Genomic DNA, 18,577 nt, shown 5'->3' with positions numbered 1-18,577 from the left:
CCTGGATTCTCAGAGGCTGTCAGGGAGCAGGTCTGATATTCCCTGCAGCTTGCTGTGCTGCCCCTTTTGAAGGAGCAATTCTCATCCACAGCCACAGGACCAGGGTGCCCGGGGACACAGCAGGACCCCGAGGACTGAAGCTAGAGCAGGAATTCAGACAAGCCACAGCCCACATGCTTTCCCCTCATGCCCCTGTCACTGGCTCAGCTCTGTGCTGAGAAAGAGCCCACCCAAGGTGCCTGTCTGGTGACTGGGTCTTACCTGGTCTACATGAGAGATATCTGCTCAGATTAGAGTCCAGATTATTCTTACACTTGTGCTTCTACAGCTACAAAGTGGAGAATTTAGATCTGAAACAGAGAAGACTGCTCAGGCTTCCCAGCACTTGGACAAACCCCAAAGCCAGGCACATCTTCACCAATGTCAGTTTTCTTGAGAAGAGACAAACTATGGACTATCCCTCCTCAGGGCAAAGCAACTGCAGTGCAAACACATCTAGGAGGACTTGTAGTGACCACTTGGAGCCATTAAAGGGGATATGAGGGATCTGTCTGGTGAGGGGGGAGATTACAGCAACATCCTGCTAATTAATAGACAGGAGGTCCCATCCCCTGAACTACTGATTGAGCTGGTGCTTTTAATTAGACTCTGAGTTGCTGTGCTGCAGGGCTGCTTTCCAACCCCTCACCCAGGACAGAGATTAGCAGTAGTTTTATGCTAATTTATGTTGGCTGAAAAGCTGGTGATTTTAGGAGACATTTAGATTTCAGGGAGGAACTACTTATTAATATTCATCTCAGCTCCTATAAATACATTTCTAATCCACTGCAGGATTTAGAAGGCTGTGGATGGCAGCTGTGTCACTGCACACATTGGATTTGTTGCAGAGCAGGGGTCATGTTGGGTCAGGGGGTATTGGAGCATAGCTGTGACAGAGTGGGCACAGCTCACAGCTGTGGGATGTGGCAGGTGGCATTTTTGTGTTTCTGCCACAGTGGCAGGGGCTGGACAAGTCCCAGGATGAGCACACACAGCCTCTTGGGCTTTTTCTAATTCTGGCTTCTCAAACTCACTTCAAGTTACAGAGGGGGTAGAGCTCAGCTTTGTCTTATGATTCTTCAGGGGCTCTCTGAGCCTCTCCTTTGCATAATAATTATTCTCTGTCTTGCATTTCCCAAACACCTTCATACATCCCTTTGCCCCAAAGGAATGGAGCAAACCCAAATTACACTTGCTAATATGAAACAATCACTCATCACACTTTCAACTTGGCTACTCCCTACCTGAACTCCTTTCTCCAGTTTAGCCACAATCCAGCTGGATGTGGACATCCCAGAAAGTGGCACCATTTTCTAGACTCTGCACACACATGCCCATGCACTGAGCTTTCCACACGCCTCCACTTACTTTCCCATCAATAACAACAGGTTCCAGTGCTGCATCATACATCACAGTCAAGAGAGCCACAACACATAGACCAACCCCATGCTGCTCCCCTGGGGTACCCCTCCCCTTGCTGGTATCCATTGGCTGTGGACCTCTCCCTCTGTCCTCATCCTGAGGTATAAAAGCTCCCTGCCACCAGGGAACACCCTCTTTCTCCCATGGGTTTGTCCACCTGATGTGTCTCCTGGAATAAAGAGAGAATATCTCACGTGGAGAAGAGCGCTTCTCATCTTTTGTTTTCGTCCATGTAAGATTGTGTGGGCTGGGGTCCATAGCAGCCGGAGCGGACCCAAACAGCCCGTCCAGACTCGATCTTACAGGTGGTGCCCAACGTGAGACATGATCTTACACTGGGACCCTGCTGGGAGCTGCAGCCGCAGCTTGGAGCTGGCCTGAGAGAGAGAGAGCTAAAGAGAGTGGTAAAGAGAGAGAAGGCAAGAGCGTGGTAAAGAAGATGAGAGAGCAAGATTCCCATTACAATACAATAAATCTTCTTCTGTATTGAATATTCTAATTCTCACTAACAAATCTAGTACAAGATACAAATCCTATAGCATTTACATACAGCCTATAATAATCATTACATTACCATACTGTGTTACATTTTAAACCCTAAAAACTGCTCTTTGGACCCCTTCTGCCAAGCTAGTAGGGTCTGCTCTGACCCTTGGGCCTGTCTGCAAGCAGAGGGGATTGTTTCATCAAAAGGGGATTACCTTCAGCCAGCCATACCATTGTTTTCCAGTTGTTCAATAACTAAGGTATCTCAAAGCTTGCTTTCATTTCAGTCTTGCTTATAGTTTCCATATTCTTAAAATCTTTTGCCAGGCAATCATATTTATAAGGCTTTCCTGTTTCATCTTCCCCAACAAGGAGCGTTGGGTTTGTGTCTGGAATGAGGAGCTGGTCGCCTGAGCCCTGGCAGGAGCAGCAAGTGGCACCATCTGGAGTGTGAGGTGGCCCCGTGCCAGCAGCGCTCGGGGCTGGGCCACTTCGAGCAGGGAGCACATGCACAGCCTGGGGAGAAGGGAGAGCAAGGGAAGGAGCAAACTTAGGGAGAACTGCTCTTAAAGAGCCTGGAATTGATGTTTCACTAAGAGCAAGCACCGTTGGAAGCTGTAGGAAATATTTTCAGTCTGTTTGCTCACATGAAGAAAGGGAAAGGAGAGTTAACCTGAGAGCAACATTAGGGGGAAAAAATAAGAGAAACAGTCTTTCAGGGGAGTTCCTAACCCCACTGAGTCAGGAAATCCCCCAGCAGTGAAAATAGAAGATATGAACACCAAAATGACAGCAGAGACACCACAACACACTGTTCTCTGCCATGCTAGCAGAAACAAAGATTGCCTCACTGCTAAGGGAGTCCAGAGTCTGTAAAGTTTAGCACACAGACTTCTATGGGACTGCCTGCCATCTTTGGCACAAGTCAGCACACAGACTTCCCTTGCCTTATTCTGATACTACAGCACAAAAAGCACTCAAGTGAAACCTTGTACAGGCCTTTTGTACAGTGCAAAGCACTTTTTTTTTTCTTTCTTTTTTTTTTTTTTTTTTTTTCCTTTTCAGGTTAAAAATTCAGTACTGTGGTGGTATTCAGTCAAGGGTTGGACTTGATGAATGTGAAGGTCTTTTCAATGATTCTTAAATAAAGGCCAGGTCTGGCCATTCAGAGTACTTTAAATAAAAGGATGATTTCCTTGTTCTTTTCCTAGTGTTTGCTGATACTGGTAGGGTGTAGTAGAGAAATTGTAACACTTCAAATGCAAGTAAGTTTGTAGTACCATGCTGTACAATGTGTTTATTTCTCTCTTGAGTCATTATGGGCTCCTGAAGTCTAAGCCCTTTGTGTTTCAATGGGTTACAGGCAAAATCTGAATAGAGAAGCCAGGAAAGCTGGGTTTGCCTTCTGTTGGTGTGAGGATGTCAGTCAGCCTGTGGTGCTCTTCTCTTCAGAAGTGAAGGCTTGGAATGGATGCTTCCCCCATTTCTCCTCCCTGGTTCCCTCGGGCTCCCTAAAGAAAACTGTTCCAGTGTTGGATCACACGTGAGGGTCATGCCTGCAGAGAGAGCTGCTGCAGCAGGGCTGTGCTGCTGAGCTGGGGCCTTGCTCTGGAAGCACGGGACAGCAAAGCCTTCCCTGTGAATTACAGGCACGCTGGAGTTTTAGGTCAAACCCAACAAAGAGATTTGCCTTTTCCCTCAAATTAAAATGGGCTGATTCTAGGGGGAAATGTGACACCAGATGGTCAGGAGGCCAGCAGTTAACACTGATTTAGCCAGCCACGAACCAGAAGCTAGATCAGATCAGGGTTCATCTGGTTTTGTTGGTCAGGGACAAAGCATGACAGCTGCTTCTGAAGCTGCTGTGAAATCTGAGCAGTGAGGCTGGGACAACAGCTCATCCTGGGGCCCTTGGTCAGCCCCAGGTGGGTGCTGGTTGTCCATGCTGTAAAGCTCTGGCAGTGCTGATGCTGCAGCAGGACCCTTTTATGTCAGCTACAGCTTTTGGGGTGTTGATTTTCAGCTGCCCCTTTCTTCTGGAGTCCCGGTGAAGCTGCACTGAGCTACAAGCAGTTCCTATCCCAGCCCAGAGCCTGCTTGGCTCCTGCTCTGACCCCTCTCTCACTGCCATCCTCAGCCACCCCTGCCTTTACTTGCATCTCCTGGGTTTTAACTGGCTGCCCATTACTTATCAAACATATTAATTACAGAGACGATTGCTTTTATCTCTGCAGTCCCAGAGAGGTTTGGGGATTCATGGTTGGAGAGTGCAGTTTGATACCACCTGCCCTGGGGGAAGGGTGCAGAGCCAAGGACATTACACCCTTCTGATTTCTGATGGAAAAAACATTCAAGCTTCATCCATGGACAACAGCAGAAAACCAAGGGGTTTGTTTCAAGTGCAACCCTCCCTGCAGGTGCTGCATCCCTCTGGAGCAGTTGGACTGGGATACAATGGGAAAAAAAGTGTCTGCTGGCACTTCCAGAGCAGGGAAAAGGCCAAATCTGGATGCTACTCTTCTTCTCTTGGAATTCTCTCTCTGTGCTCTCCAGGCCAAATGTGGATGCTACTCTTCTTCTCTTGGAATTCTCTCTCTTCTTCTATAGGCATTTATATAAACTTCATTCAGTTTTCTTAGAAACACACACTAAAGAAAAGGAAGCATAGCTGAGTGATGGGAGAAAAAGAGAAAGAAATTAGAAATTAATCTCTCTCTGTCCTTTACATCAGGGTCTCCAGGACCTCTCCAGTGAAAAGCACCTTTTTGGTTTCCCTGTGCTGGGAAGAAAGCCATGCTGGTATCAGCCATCTAATTAGGAAAGGGATTGTGTGAGTGAGCAGGTAGCTCAGGAGCAGATCTTTTGTGAGCAGAGCTAATTTCATTTGTGCAAAGAGAAATGTGGGGCTTAGGCTGAATTATCAAATGAATTATACCAACAGATCATTTGCCTTCACAGTGATTTAATTATCAAAGATTTTGCAAGTGAAGGGAGGGGGGAACCAGACGAGGGACAGAGCATTTCCTGAGGGAAATGTCAGCTTGGCAGCTGCATCCCTCACCTGGCTGTGTCAGGCCAAGGTTATTAAGGGAAGGTGACATGGTGAAATCATTTGTGATGGAATTCTTCTGTACATCTGCTCTCCCTTCAGCTGTAGCTCTTTCCAGCACACAAGGATTTTCCAGTGCAAGGAACTCACCCTCTTTCTCAGATGAATAATCCCAAGCACCTCAGACACTTCAACATTTCTTGTCAGGCTCATAAAACAAATCTTACCTCAGCTGTAATGAACCTGATGTGCTGTGACAGCCACAAGCAGGGCAACAAAGAGAATCCTCACATGTCAGCAGATCTGAGCAAGACCTCAATCTCCCACCACCAGAAAGAACAGGATGTGTCTCTGAAAGTGACAGCCACAATTTCCTCACACAGGAACGTGTGAGGGCAGAGACTGATGTGCCAGGTTCCATTAACACAGGATTCCTTTGAAAACAGTTATTCTTTTGTGGACCTTGTCTTGGATTCCTTTGAAAAGAGTTATTCTATTGTGGACCTTGTCTTACCATCAGGTCTGAATATTGTGCTTTCCTGGGACAAAGATCAGGAAAGAATTCCAGATTGCTTTATTTTCTTTTAAAAAGTGTTTTCCTGCCTACAGGAAATATTTGATGGGAGAAGGCAGCTTCTATACCACAGGTCATGCACTGCAAAGTGTCTGTGTATTTTACACAACACGAAGGCACCTTGTGGAATTATAGGCACTGAAAATGAAATATCTCAAAATGTCAAAGGACAAGAGGCATTTTATGAGTACAAAAAGGAGTGGTTCAAATCTTCCTTCTTCTTGAAAGGAGATCAGCTGGTTCAGGAAGAGTCAGAGATTTAAATTCCCTTCAGAGGACTTATATTTACATCAGCAGAGTTGATTACACTGCAGGGTGTTGTAAAGTTCTTCTTCAGTGACTGGATTTTACTGATCCCCAGTGGAATTCAGGCTGCACTCTCACAGTTATCTGTATGATTCATTCAACTGTTTGCATTAAACCAGGCAGGGCACTCCTGCAGTCTGGTGGGGTCTCCACACATGGAAATTTCTACAGGAATTTCTATAGAGATCTCATAGCTGATGGTTCTGAGATTACTCCAAGCTCATGGCTGTGGAGATTCCCTCATTCTAAAGCAGTGGTCCTTTAGAGCAGAGGTCTCTTCTCTTACATTCTGATCCCATTTTAATGCATATATTTATTCCCAGGATAATCTTTTCAGGACTGGCCTCTGCTGAGAGCCCCAGACCATCACACACAGGTTCTACATGCTCCTGGTGCAGCTTAAGAAAGACACTTAATGTGCAGTCCAGCACATTATTCCTGTGCTTGCTCCTCTTTTTCTTTGTTATTTTGAGCTCTGTCATCAGAGGCAGAGCTGAAGCAGGAAGAAATGTTGGTAATAAATTGCATGCAGGAGCAGATAATGTGCCATGTCCTCCCTGTAGCACAGGACTAAAATCCTTGGGAATGGGAACAGGGATTTTGCTGGCATTAGTGGGTAAGACAGAAAGCTCCAGAAGCTTCCAGAAATGGAAACAGAGAATTTGAAAGCTTTACAGAGAACAGCACTGGCACTGAATAGGCACTGACACACACCTCACGTTCCCTAAAGCCATTGCCAGAGAAGGGCTGAATGCCTTTACAATTCCAGGGGGAGTCATGTGTGGAGAGCTGACCTGGAATGTTTAAATGTCCCTTAACCTGGGCACAGGGAACTGCTCTTTAAATACCAGAGGGACAAAAGCCCATCTTCAGCAGCAGCCTGGCATCCACACCCTGCCTCTTTCCAGTGTCCTCCTGCAGCAGGGACAGCTCAGCTGGCCCCTGCTGCCCAGCAGGGAGGACAAAAGCCCCTCTCTCCTCTCCAGAGCATCACCTGCCTCCAGCACAAGATCCACGTGGCAGAATGGTCAGAGATCGGAGCTGATGCCCAGGCACTGGAGAAGTTTTAGAAGTTTAGAAGTTTTTTGGGGTTTTAGAAGCTGAGACTTGCTGCAAAGTCAGTCTGGAGCATGGATAAAACCTGCTTCCAGTGAGAGCTCAGAGAGGTTGTGTAGAGCAAGGCAGAGGAAAAGGACCAAGTGGCCATGCAGAACCATGTGGTGAATCTTTCTGGGTAGAGATCTTTGTCCAAATTGAAAACACATCTTCAGCTATGAAAAGTGAGGCAATAAAGCAACACTTGTTGTTAATAGGCTAAAAATAAAAAGAGAAATCAGTCTTCTGTTCAAAAGGAAGGGTTGTTCAATAAGCTTTTTGTCCAGTGTTTTCACAGAACAGTTTCTTCCCAGACAGCTTGATCCTGGAGACAGAAGGGAAATGTATTTTGTGGCACATAGGCTGGAAGGGGGACCAAAACTGGCTATTAATAACCAGGCACATCAGTTAAGCAGAATCACACAGGGATGTTTATTCTTTTCTTCACCAAAAATGAACAATAATTAAGTGGAACTGGCCAGTGAGCTTGTTCTGCTACTGACCCAGAGGCTGGGGAAGAGGGAACTTGTGACTGCTATTAGACAAACAAAGGCATCAAATGGAAACATCCCCCCATTTAGATTGACTAGAAATGTGTAGGAATTGCTAACACAGCTCAGACTGAGGGGCTCTCTGGGCTGACACCCTGTCTCCACTCTCTCATGAAAACAGAACAAGTTAAAAATTGTTGTATAAAGATGCCCCATGTGAAACAAAATGGAACTCAGACACCGTGCAGTTGTTACTCACATCTCCATCCTGCCTGCCCTCCTCTTCAGCACTGCCCAAGCTCCAACAGTGTGGAAGAGGTTTTACAGCAACTTCTGTGAGCCAGAGAGAAGTTTGAGAAAAGATCCGTGTTTACCCCTGAAAGAATTCTCTACCAAGGTCGTTGACATAGAAACCAAGAAGGAAAGAAGGATAAATAAGAGAAACCTGCAACTGCCTGTTCCAATGAGAACTTTGTTTGTCTCTTCTAACCAATGAGTAAAGTGTAAAGTTATGAGTTTTGTAAGAATGTGTAAAAAGCATGCATGCTATAATAAAACAGGGTTTGAAGCCTTCTGAAAATGGAGTGTTGCTTTGTATTGTGACAGTCCCAACTATGACACAACTGGGCTCCCCATGAATCAAAAAGGATTTCAGGATTGGTTTATATGACTTAACTCTCTGCTCAATGCCTGGGTGCAGCAGAATAAAGTGGGATAACATTGCACAGAGCAACACATGGGCTGTGTCAGTAAATGGCAGATACTGAGGTGCTTTGGGGTGGAAGCCAAGGGAGCCATGGCAAGAGAGAGATCCCTGCTGTTGAGAAGGGATTAAAGAGAAACACCTGAATGGATTTTGTATCACTTGGAAGATTATATTTTTTAAGGTTAAACTATGATAATTCTTTCAGTACAAGTGGCAGCAGCTCAGGATTCCTGTGCTGTGCTCTCCTGTACAGAACAGATGCATCCAAACAGAGGATTTCCTCAAAAACACAGTGGAAATGGGTGGCAGAGCAGAGATGGCAATGATGCATCTATCACTGTTTTCACTCTTGTGCTGTGAAGATTTCAACCATGTTTCCTCCAAACAGGTTTAGAAAGAGTTCATCCAGGCCTGCTTGGAAATGCTGATATCTGAAATGTTAAAGTGTGTGGGTGGGCAGAGCTCTCTCAGCTGCATATTCTGTAAATGAGAATTGAGAAAAGAGACTTTCTTCCCTATGACTGGAATTAAAACAAACAAACCAAGGAAATAAAAATTGGTGTAATGAGGTCATCACAAAATTGTTTTCCTTTCAGTATAAATGGTCATGATTATTATTTAATGATGGTAATTGAAGAACTAGTCCCCCCTCAGTATAGGCAGAAGCCCATCTGTTAACTGTGAATCATGCAAATAATGTGGCATCAGAGGCTTCAGAGGAGGGTTTAACTGTTTTGCAGCTCACATTCCCCATGCTCTACCCACCCTGCACTCAGCTCCATGGCCTGGCTGGGGGGATTTGGTCACAATCCAGGAATTATCTGTTCATATTTTAAAGATTTGCCTCGTGGGTCCCTTGGCAGAAGTGAGTTGGTCAATACCTGAGTCTCTGAGCTCTGGGCTCAGTCCAAAATGCCATCCTGCCCAACAGGGAGCTCCAGCTTCAGGATGGCTCTGCTCAGGAATTACTGATCAGTGCTGTGCTCACAAGTGCTGCCTGGCAAGCCCAGGGGGTGCCTTTGTTTTAACCTGTGTGACCTTATCTGAGACCCTCCGACATCACCTGTGCTGTGAAAAGCACCTTTCAGGGAATCCTACCTGAGCATCAACCCTGCAAGCTGTTCCTGCAGGCAGACATCAGAGAAGCCCCCAGGAGTCCAAGGGCTCTCAGCACCCAGCTCTGGCTGGGCTGGGAGGGGCTCTGTGCTGATGAGGTGTCCAGTGCCTCTAGAGTCACCATGGGCTGACACCAAGGTGTCCTCAGCCAGAGCATGGAGCTGGCAGGGGCAAAGTGAGCTGGGAATACAAAATACATTTCCAGGCTCCACCCAGAATGCCCAGAGGAATGGAGAGAGCACAAAACATGCAAATTTCACACATTCACACACCTCAGGTGTTGGCTTGATGCTGAGGCCCGTGCCAGGTGTCCCCTGGGGCACCAGCCCTGCCATGCAGATGGGAAGGAGAAAATTCCATGAGTGACTCAACAAGCTCTGCATTGTCCTCATGGATGATTTGTCCATCAGGCAGGGACACAGCCTCATCTCCTGGACGCTTTCCTGTGGCTGCAGCCAGACCCAGGTGTGAACACCACTGTGCAGCCCTGGTGAGCTCTGGGACAAGCTGGGCTGGGAGGGTGAAAAACAAGAGCCCATTTATTGTATTTGTATTGTATCCCAGCGAAGGCAGGAATGATGCATCTGACTCCGTGTTCTCAGAAGGCTAATTTATTACTTTATGATATTATATTATATTAAAGAATACTATACTAACTACACTAAAGAATACAGAAAGGATACAGACAGAAGGCTAAAAAGATAATAATGAAACTCGTGACTCTCTTCAGAGTCCCAACACAGCTTGGCCCTGATTGGCCAAAGAGTGAAAACAACTCACAGCAGAATCCAATGGAACAATCACCTGTGGGTAAACAATCTCCAAACACATTCCAAAGGAGCAAAACACAGGAGAAGCACATGAGATAAGAATAGTTTTCCTTTTCTCTGAGGCTTCTCAGCTTCCCAGGAGAAAAATCCTGGGCGAAGGGAATTTTTCAGAGAATGTGAATGCCACATCCATTTTCAGTGACTGAGGCACAGTGGCTCACCGTTGTCTCTCAGGTTGTATTTTAGCAACTGGCCAGCCAAAACCAAAGGATCAGCACATCTCAAAGTTCCTCCAGACCTGCATGAAGCTCCTGGGTCTAGAGTTTGTGCTGAACTCCCTTAAAAATAGGCACTGCTGCAAGAACTATCCTGCTTCAGGAGAAACAATAATATTCCAGACTGTGGGCTGGAGAACACAAGATCTGTTTATTTTTCAATAAATTTTTGCCAAAGCTCACGTGATCCATGTGGGATCTTGATGGAGGGTGGCTGACATGAACTTGTGGCTTGGATCTTGCTGGAATATGCTTCCCAAATTCCCCCTGCTCCAAAGGGTGTTCCCAGGACCCTGTTCACTGCCAGCTGGCCCTACCTGAGCCAGCCCTCACTGACTTATCCTGAGCACTGCCAGTCCCTTCTGCAAGTGATGCTAATGCCATTCCGGGGACGTGCAATGCCTTCCCCACAAGCTCACTCACAAAAATGAAGCTCAGGGCTGTTCCAGACAGAATTCTGTGCAGAACAATGCAGCCCTTCACTGACAACTGTAAATCAAATTAGAAATGTTCCTCAAAATTAGCAGCAACATCAGACAACACTGAATTTCTTCAGTCATCTGTGGGAGACTAAGTTTCTATAAATAAACTGAAGCATTGCCATGATGAAGTTCCAAACAAAGCCAAATTGTCAAAACAGCCCCAGAGCCTTTCAAAGCAACAAAACTCTTTCAGTGCAAACCCATGAGCATTTTCAGACTCGGTGTGCTGGAGAAAAGGAGATTTTGTGGGAATGCACGGAGGGAAAGGCAGCGGGTGCTGCTGGAGCAGGGGACACGTGACCACTGCATCTGCGTAGCCCTTGGCGGGGAGGGACCAACAATTTTTCCTTTTTCATGAAAAAGAAATGAGACAGAGAGAAGTCAGTACATTTGATTGGGGCCCAAGTAAGGAACAAGCCTGAGGCAACTCTTTGCTTTCAAGGTTGGCACCCCTTGCTCTGTGGGGCTCTCCCTCAAAGCTGGTGGCAGCTGGAGCCATTTCACAGGAACCTGAATATTTATCATATTTTAAATTCCATCCATTAGAGACTCCTGATTCAAAGTCTACCAAAACATGTCTTTTTATATGTTCTACAAGCCTGTTTGTGGTACAGAACAAAACATATTAGAACAAAAACAGACCCCAGTCTGCCAAGACAAACAGCTACCCCTTGCTTCAGCATGCCCCCATTCACTGCAGCTGCACTGAAAGGAAATTTTAAAGACCCAAATTATGCATTTACTGTGTTGATAGGATTCATGAGCGAGGGTAACATAAGAATCCCTATAGGAACACACAGGTTATACTCACTAACAATCAAGCAGAGATCTCGTTTGTTTCTAATATCCAAATTTCACTCTAAGACTGGTGGGGATTATTATGAGAAAGATATGTAAAATTACCTGATTAAAAACTTGAGACACAGGCCAAATGGTGCAAAGGAAAGAGTTCAACAAGCTCCCTGGGTTTTTGCCCCCAAATTCCCAAAGGCTGTTTAAAAATATACATTCCCTGGGGTCATATCTCTGGGTAGCTCCAAGGGAACTTGTACACCTTTATTTTATGTAACACAAATTTGTCACTGATTGTCCCAGAAATTTACATATTTCTCAACAATTTGGGAATTCAGCAATCATTCAGTCAGTGTTCATCAGCCTCAGCTGGTATAAATTGTGGCAGTATTTAAAATTCATCTGCCATTATTATACCCTGCTACAAAGTAAACAAGAAATCCAAATGCACCCACCCAGCAAGCAGTAGCTTGGTCCTACAAAAGGGAGAGATAATTTACTGCAAAATCAACAAAGGGAGAAAAAAGCTGAGCAGAGAAGCTGGATGGCATGGACAGGGAGAGAGCCTTTCATTTCAGCACTGCTCATTAGCATTATATAGCAAGCAAGGATGCAAGGTTTCAACATATCTGTCTCTTCTGGGTCTCATAAATTCAACCAGCAACATAATTCCTGCTTAAACAGACCTCTCACTTGTTTCTTCTTAAATACAAGGACGTGTACCAAGGGTTTGGAGGTGCTGTCAGATGGTTTGTTGGTAAAGCAGCAATTGTAGCAATTCCAGGGGAAAAATACACAATCTTCCTTCTGCTTTATCACTGTACTTTCATTCCTATGTGCCTAGCAGGGAATGGTGGCATAGACTGCAATATTGGGAACAGCACTTGATATTGCAACAAAGGAAATATGAACTAAAACCTGCAGTCAAAGCTGCCTTTTATGTCTTAGTTTACAGAGTTCGTCTGCACAGAAGCATGGAGGAATTGGGGTTTCTTTTAAGGGACTATGTTTTATTTATCTAAAGAGTGCTGCATTGTAATAATACACTGTGCTTGTGAGCTCCAGAGACTGAAGAGCCTTTAGAGAGATGGATTTATAATGCATCCCAGGAGGATGAAAGTGTGTGCAGCTCTGGCTTTCATTACCCTTTGGCCCCTCTGCTCAGGCTGTGGCCATGGGGAACCAGAGAGGGAAAGCTATTCTAGGAGACAGTTTGGAGATGAAATATCTCTATTTTGTCACACAGAAAGCTGCAGAGAGAAAGAACTAACAGGTCCTTTCCAAACCCCTGTGCAGGACCTACTTTTCAGAGGGGAAGCTTGTTTCCAGTACCCCAAACACAGGCCATGAATGACAATCTGGGAACTTCCACAAGCCCAGAGGGGCTGTGGGTCGGGTTCACCCCATGAAGGTGCCTCCAGTCCTTGCTGGGGCACAGGGACACGGGCACACAAAATACAGCTGCACACAGCTGCCCAAGCTCAGTGCTCAGAGCTGCAAACTGCATCTCGTGTGCTGGTGACACCTTGGGGACAGCTGCAGTGCATCCCAAGCTGGCATCTGTCACGAAACATCCCCATTCTGTCAGCCCGGGAGGGTGAAGAAATGCAGGTCGAGAGGTGTGGCAGTCAGAGGGATCCACTGCTTTGGGCTCTCACCCAGCCCAGGCTCCCTCTGCCTCATTTCTGTGTCTGTAAATTTGTGCTTCACACATTCGTAAACTGGCAAAAATCATTTTTGCCCACAACACTGCAGGGTTGGGGTTATGTTTATTCTTGCAGTTCCAAGCTACTCGGGGGCAGCAGGACCTGTAAACTCAACACAGCCCTTCCCAAACCACCAACCAGGGACAAAAATGTACTAAAAGCTCCATGGCCAAAGAGCAATGCTTGGGGACTGTCCTGAGGGCTGGAAGGTGACAGGAACCCAATAGGAGCCCTCACCAGGAGGCACAAAACAAAACAAAAAGCCATTTGAGCCTTCCAGAAAAAGAGAGGAGCCCTAAGCTGCCCTCCAGGGTGATGTCTCACTCCTCAGCCACAGGCAGCGCAGCCTTGCAAGCAGGAAAGAGTTAAACCGAGAGAGAAGGAGTTAAACCGAGAGAGAAGGAGTTAAACCGAGCCTCGCACAAACTTTGCAGTGAGCTGAGCTCAGAGCGTCCCTCCCTTCTCTCGGAGCCGGAGCTCGGCTCATCCCCTCCTGGTGCTGCCGGGGGAGGCAGGCAGGCAGGGCGGGAGGGTTTGCCTGCCTCCATCCATCCCTCCATCCATCCATCCCTCAGAGCTGCTCAGCCAGGGGTAGAGCTGCTCAGCCAGGGAAGCTCCTCGGCCCTGCCCCTGCCGGGACCCAGCGGTGCCCTCCTCCCATCAGCGGTGCCACGCTGCTCCGCTGGCACCCCAGGGTCGGGAGGAAGAGCTGTCCCTGCCTCGGAGATCGATAGCAGAGGAGGAAAGTGCACTCGGCTGGAAGGGCCCTGTCCTGGCTCCAGGGACAGGACAGCAGAGCCCTCTGCACAGATCCCACCGCCCGGGAGGAGGAGATGTCCCCGGGACATCAGCTGCAAGCTCGTGGTCTGAAGCAGGGACTCTGGTGCCTCATCCCAGCTCTGCTGCCTGCTCTGAAAGGTAACTGTGCTTTATTCTCTTCTCTCCCTGTGCACCACCACGGCCAGCACTCTCACACGTGGTCAGCATGAGAACAAAACATCTCCTCTGCCACGAAAAGAGGAGACACAAGACAGCCCTGCCCCTGTTCTCCCCTCCAGACCCTCTCTGGATCTGAGGGAGAAAATGCAAGCCATGGATGGAATTGATAGTTTTGATGGGGGTTTTTTTTGCATTTCTTCAGTGCTGATATTTTTCTGTAAAGGTGACCTGGACAGAACACACCTGGTGCTGTGTGTTCAACCCCAAACCATCCTGTACTTGCCAGCCAGCTGGGTGCACTTGAAGAAGCTACACAAGTAATTGTTCTATTTTGTCCCACTTACCTGTTTGTAAGAGCCAGAGTGGGAGGAGAGGCCAGGGAGGACTCAGGAAAGTTGCCTGCACTTTCAGAGATGCTGTGCTGGCAAGTGGTGCTCACACTGAGTGTGGGAGTAGAAGGAAGCAGGTGGGCAAGACAAAAACATTTACTGCAGCTGCAGGATCAATTAGTACTGCCTGTGTGCACTGTTTGGAGAAAATCTTTTTTTTTTTCTGCTTCCCTGTGACCTCCAAACATGCAGAGTAGAGCAATGCAGGCTTCATAAACACTCCCCAGAGCTGAAGCTCCCCACACCCTGAGAGCTGCAGTGGGAGGCTGCTAATGTCAGTGCCCATGAAGTTTTGGCTGATGAATTTCCTGGCTCAGCGACACACTGTGGGGAAAAAAAATCCTTCTCTTGTTGTGTATGAAGGCTTCTATTTTCATTGCAGATTTTTATTAAATGAAATGTGTTGGGTTTGGGTTTGGTTTTTTTAATCCCTGATTTAAAAAAGCCACAAACTGATAAAAAAACCCCGAGTGTCTGCTTGGAATCAGTCTGCACCCACTGAGCACCAGTGAGCACTCAGAACTGGAGCATTGTTCAGCCAGAGAATGACTAAATCTTGGAAACTGAGATCACAGGGAATGCTCCTGTGTCCATGAACTTGAGGGCTCCTCATGGTAACCAGTGAGGTTCTGCCTCCTCTAATCTGAGTCATACACAGCTATAGTCTGAGCTGCTTTACACACAGAATTATTGTCTACCACCTATTTTCACATCACGTTGGTCTCTACAGTCATTCAGCTTCTCTTCCTTAAAGGGAAGTGTACAAAATCTGAATCTACTGGTATCCAAAGAGATGTGCTCAATGGGATAATTGGTAAATTGAAAAGCAAAAAATCTTTGGGGTTGCCTGGAGCTATTGAATTATTTCTGGCTCATTTCTGGAGAAGATGCAGTTAATGTTGCAGCTTTCAATAGTCTGAATAGTTGATTGCTCCTGACAAATCTATGGTTGAGCCTAAAAAACCCCAAACAGTGCCAGCTCTCCATTGCTGATACTTCTTACTATTAATCTGCTCCTTTTATCAATAAATACCCAGCTGAGCTTTACTAATTCAGCATCTTGGTTTGTAGTTAATTATTGAACTTCAGACTAATGTCCTTAGCATTCTGCAGTCTAATTTTATGAAGGACATAAAGCCATTAGGCTCTCTGCTCATTAAGGAGAGAAACCAGCTCTGGCTTTTTCTCTCAGTAACAGAGCAGATGGGACGGGCAAAGACATTGCTCTGTACTTTAACTCACACAAGTGTCAGATTCCAGGCTGGTTGCACTTCATTATCAGCAGAGAAATCATATTGTAAGAACAGAATTTAATACAGTTACCTTCACACCCTCTATTTCCCACCTGCTGTGTAACATGAGAATATTCTTCACGGGGGAAGAATTTCCATTTATAGATTCCAAGTGTGAAAATCACAGTTATTGCCCTGTAATTGAGAGCAAAAGAGCCTGGCTGCCCTGCCCATACCTCTGCATCGGCAGCACACCCTCTGCCGGAGTATCTGGCTCCAGAGGGGCTGGGTCAGCCCCTGGAAGAACACTGAGCTTGCCCACAGCCTCCCTCACACAGCTCAGAGTCCCCTGCCCGCACAGGGACTGCAGAAGTCAAACCCCCTGGTCATTTTTTTCCATCAGCAATTTGGGCCAGTTTATTACTGGGCAGGATCTGGTCCAGTATTCCCTGAACTGGATCGCTGTTATCTCAAATGCTTTGGTGCTGAAGAAGGAGCTGGGAGGCAAAGGGTATCCAAGCCCTCATGCCCCTTCTCCAAAACCTCAGCAAATCAGATCTTTCCTCATCACATGAGCCAAAGCTGGTCTTTCTTGCTTGTAGTGAAAGCCTGAGTCCCTTGAAAGTCAAAATGTTTTGCAGCAATTTGTCATTTAGGTGAAATGTGTCAGAGCTTTTATCATATTGACCTAATGTTTCATTTATTCTGATTATCATAGTATATTACCATGTTAATATTACTCTATTTACATCTCGTGTAGGTTTATAGGCAGTGAACATTATAAATCATTGCATCAGTTTGTTTAGTGCTTTCATTTTTGTTTCAGCTAAAACCAAAATTCTGGTCTTATCAGAGCAGAACATTATGATTTTGAAGGCACCATTGACAGTGAAATTTCAGAATTTTCATTTCTGTTTCCAGCTGGAAGAACAGAAACTACTAAAACATTGATTCCCCCAATTTCTAGTAAGTTCTCCTGCCAGGAGGAGAGGGAAGTGTCACATCCTGAGCTGAGTTGCTCCAGGGGGACAGGGAGGGCTCTGGACAGCTGCCAGGTGCATCCAGCCTGAGAAAAAGAGGGTAACTGATACACAATAAATGAGACCCATGGTGAAAAACACTGATTTTATTCATATCTCCCCTTCCTCTGTGACATCTGACTGCACAGCTTGTGGGGTCTTCTTGTGCCCTTAATAATGTGTTACCAGAGAGGACATCAGCAATTAGATTTGCACAGTGTTTTTCTAAAGTTAAATACTCAGTGCTTCTCCTCATCTCAGAGTGTCTCTCAGGAGCATGACAGGGGTTTTCTTATCTATTTGCTCTAAAGATACCACATCCAGGCTAGGCTGTTTTGGTATCTGGTGTCATTTCTCTCTCACACTTTTTTCCCTTTAGAAATCTGACTTTTTGACCGTTCCTAATGAGAAACTCAGAACTCCATACTCCTTAAGCCCTGAATTAGGAGAGAAGAGATCCCCCAGATGTTTGGCAAAGCAGAAAACAACCTTCCCCAGCTCACCCAAGGATAAACCACCTGCTGTGGGAGAGAGAAGCTGGCAGAAAGCTGATTGCTCATTCTGTCTGGAAAAACAGCATTTGCAAAGACCAAAGCTGTGCCAACCATCTCAGCTTGAGAGAAGGACCAAAGCTTTTCACCATCCAAAGGAGGTGACCTACCAAAAGGAGGCCCAAAGTATTTTTAGGATTAAATAAAAGCCAGAAGGAAGTGTAAAGCACAAGTGTGATGCTCGTTGTCATTATGACAGCAATGTGCAAAATGGTCTGCACAGGCTTGTCCCTCGCAGTTTGCTCAATTGTGTGAGCAGCAGCCTTGACACCGAGAGGATGGAGCAGCTCTTGCTGAAGCCATCACGCCATCTGTGCTGAGTTTCCTCTCCTGACCTCCTTTGTGAGTCTGGTGAGGGGAAACAGGAGATCTGAAGGTAAATACAGAAAATGGACCAAAGCTGACAGAGAGCAATGACTGAGATTTATTTCAAGTTCCGCGGAAATCTGACTGGCCGTGTCCACCTTCCAACTCTGGCTACTGAAGTAGACACGTCAGCAGACAAATATTCCAGCCTCTATGTGTACGTGGGGCTGTTCCTAACCCTCCTGGCTCTCCTCCTGATCCTGCTCTTCTCCATGCTCCTGCGCCTGAAGCACGTTGTGTCCCCCATCACCTCCCCAGAGAGCACTGAGAACGTGCAGCAGTTCACAGACGTGGAAATGCACAGCAGGATCCCCACCACGTAGGGAGCCCTCAGCAAAGAGGTCTCCGTGCTTGGCAAAGGTGTTTTGTTCAGCAAAGGTGGTGGAAAGAAGCTCTGGCTGGCTGTTGAGCCTCAAGACTTCTTGCAGAAGCCTCAGCAGCATCTGGAGAGTGTCGCTGGCTGTTGGCACCAAGGGCAGCACGTGTGCAGCAGCCTCCATGAAATGGACATCACAGAAACCTGCTGCTGCCAGGGACAGCTCACACCCCTCTGAAAACTTTGCAGAAAATGGGAAAAGCCACATTAATGACAGCCAAAACCCCAGAGAAACGTAGCAGAATATGTCCTGGAGCCTGTGTTTGCTGACCTCTCGCTCTCAATCAACAAAGTTGAAGTGGTGTAAGTGGGAAGAGCCCACAGGACACACACAGAAATTGTGGGTGGCTTGAAAATTCTCAGGCATTTCTCCCATTCAAGAAGGAAAAATTAAAT

The 18,577-nt window shown here is 46.5% G+C and overlaps 1 protein-coding gene across 1 annotated transcript; it reads left to right on the top strand.

The window, feature by feature from the left end:
* Positions 1-17,852: 17,852 nt before the first annotated feature.
* On the top strand, positions 17,853-18,273 carry SERTM2 (serine rich and transmembrane domain containing 2). Its single transcript, XM_041484798.1, has one exon. It carries the CDS (start codon positions 17,853-17,855, stop codon positions 18,126-18,128), a length of 276 nt encoding a protein of 91 aa, XP_041340732.1. The 3' UTR covers positions 18,129-18,273.
* Positions 18,274-18,577: the final 304 nt, after the last annotated feature.

Source organism: Pyrgilauda ruficollis, unplaced genomic scaffold, assembly GCF_017590135.1.
Source record: "Pyrgilauda ruficollis isolate IOZ18807 unplaced genomic scaffold, ASM1759013v1 scaffold67, whole genome shotgun sequence".
Lineage (NCBI taxonomy): Eukaryota > Metazoa > Chordata > Aves > Passeriformes > Passeridae > Pyrgilauda > Pyrgilauda ruficollis.
The sequence above is the reverse complement of the archived record's forward strand: the minus strand, read 5'-3'. Positions and strand labels throughout refer to the sequence as shown.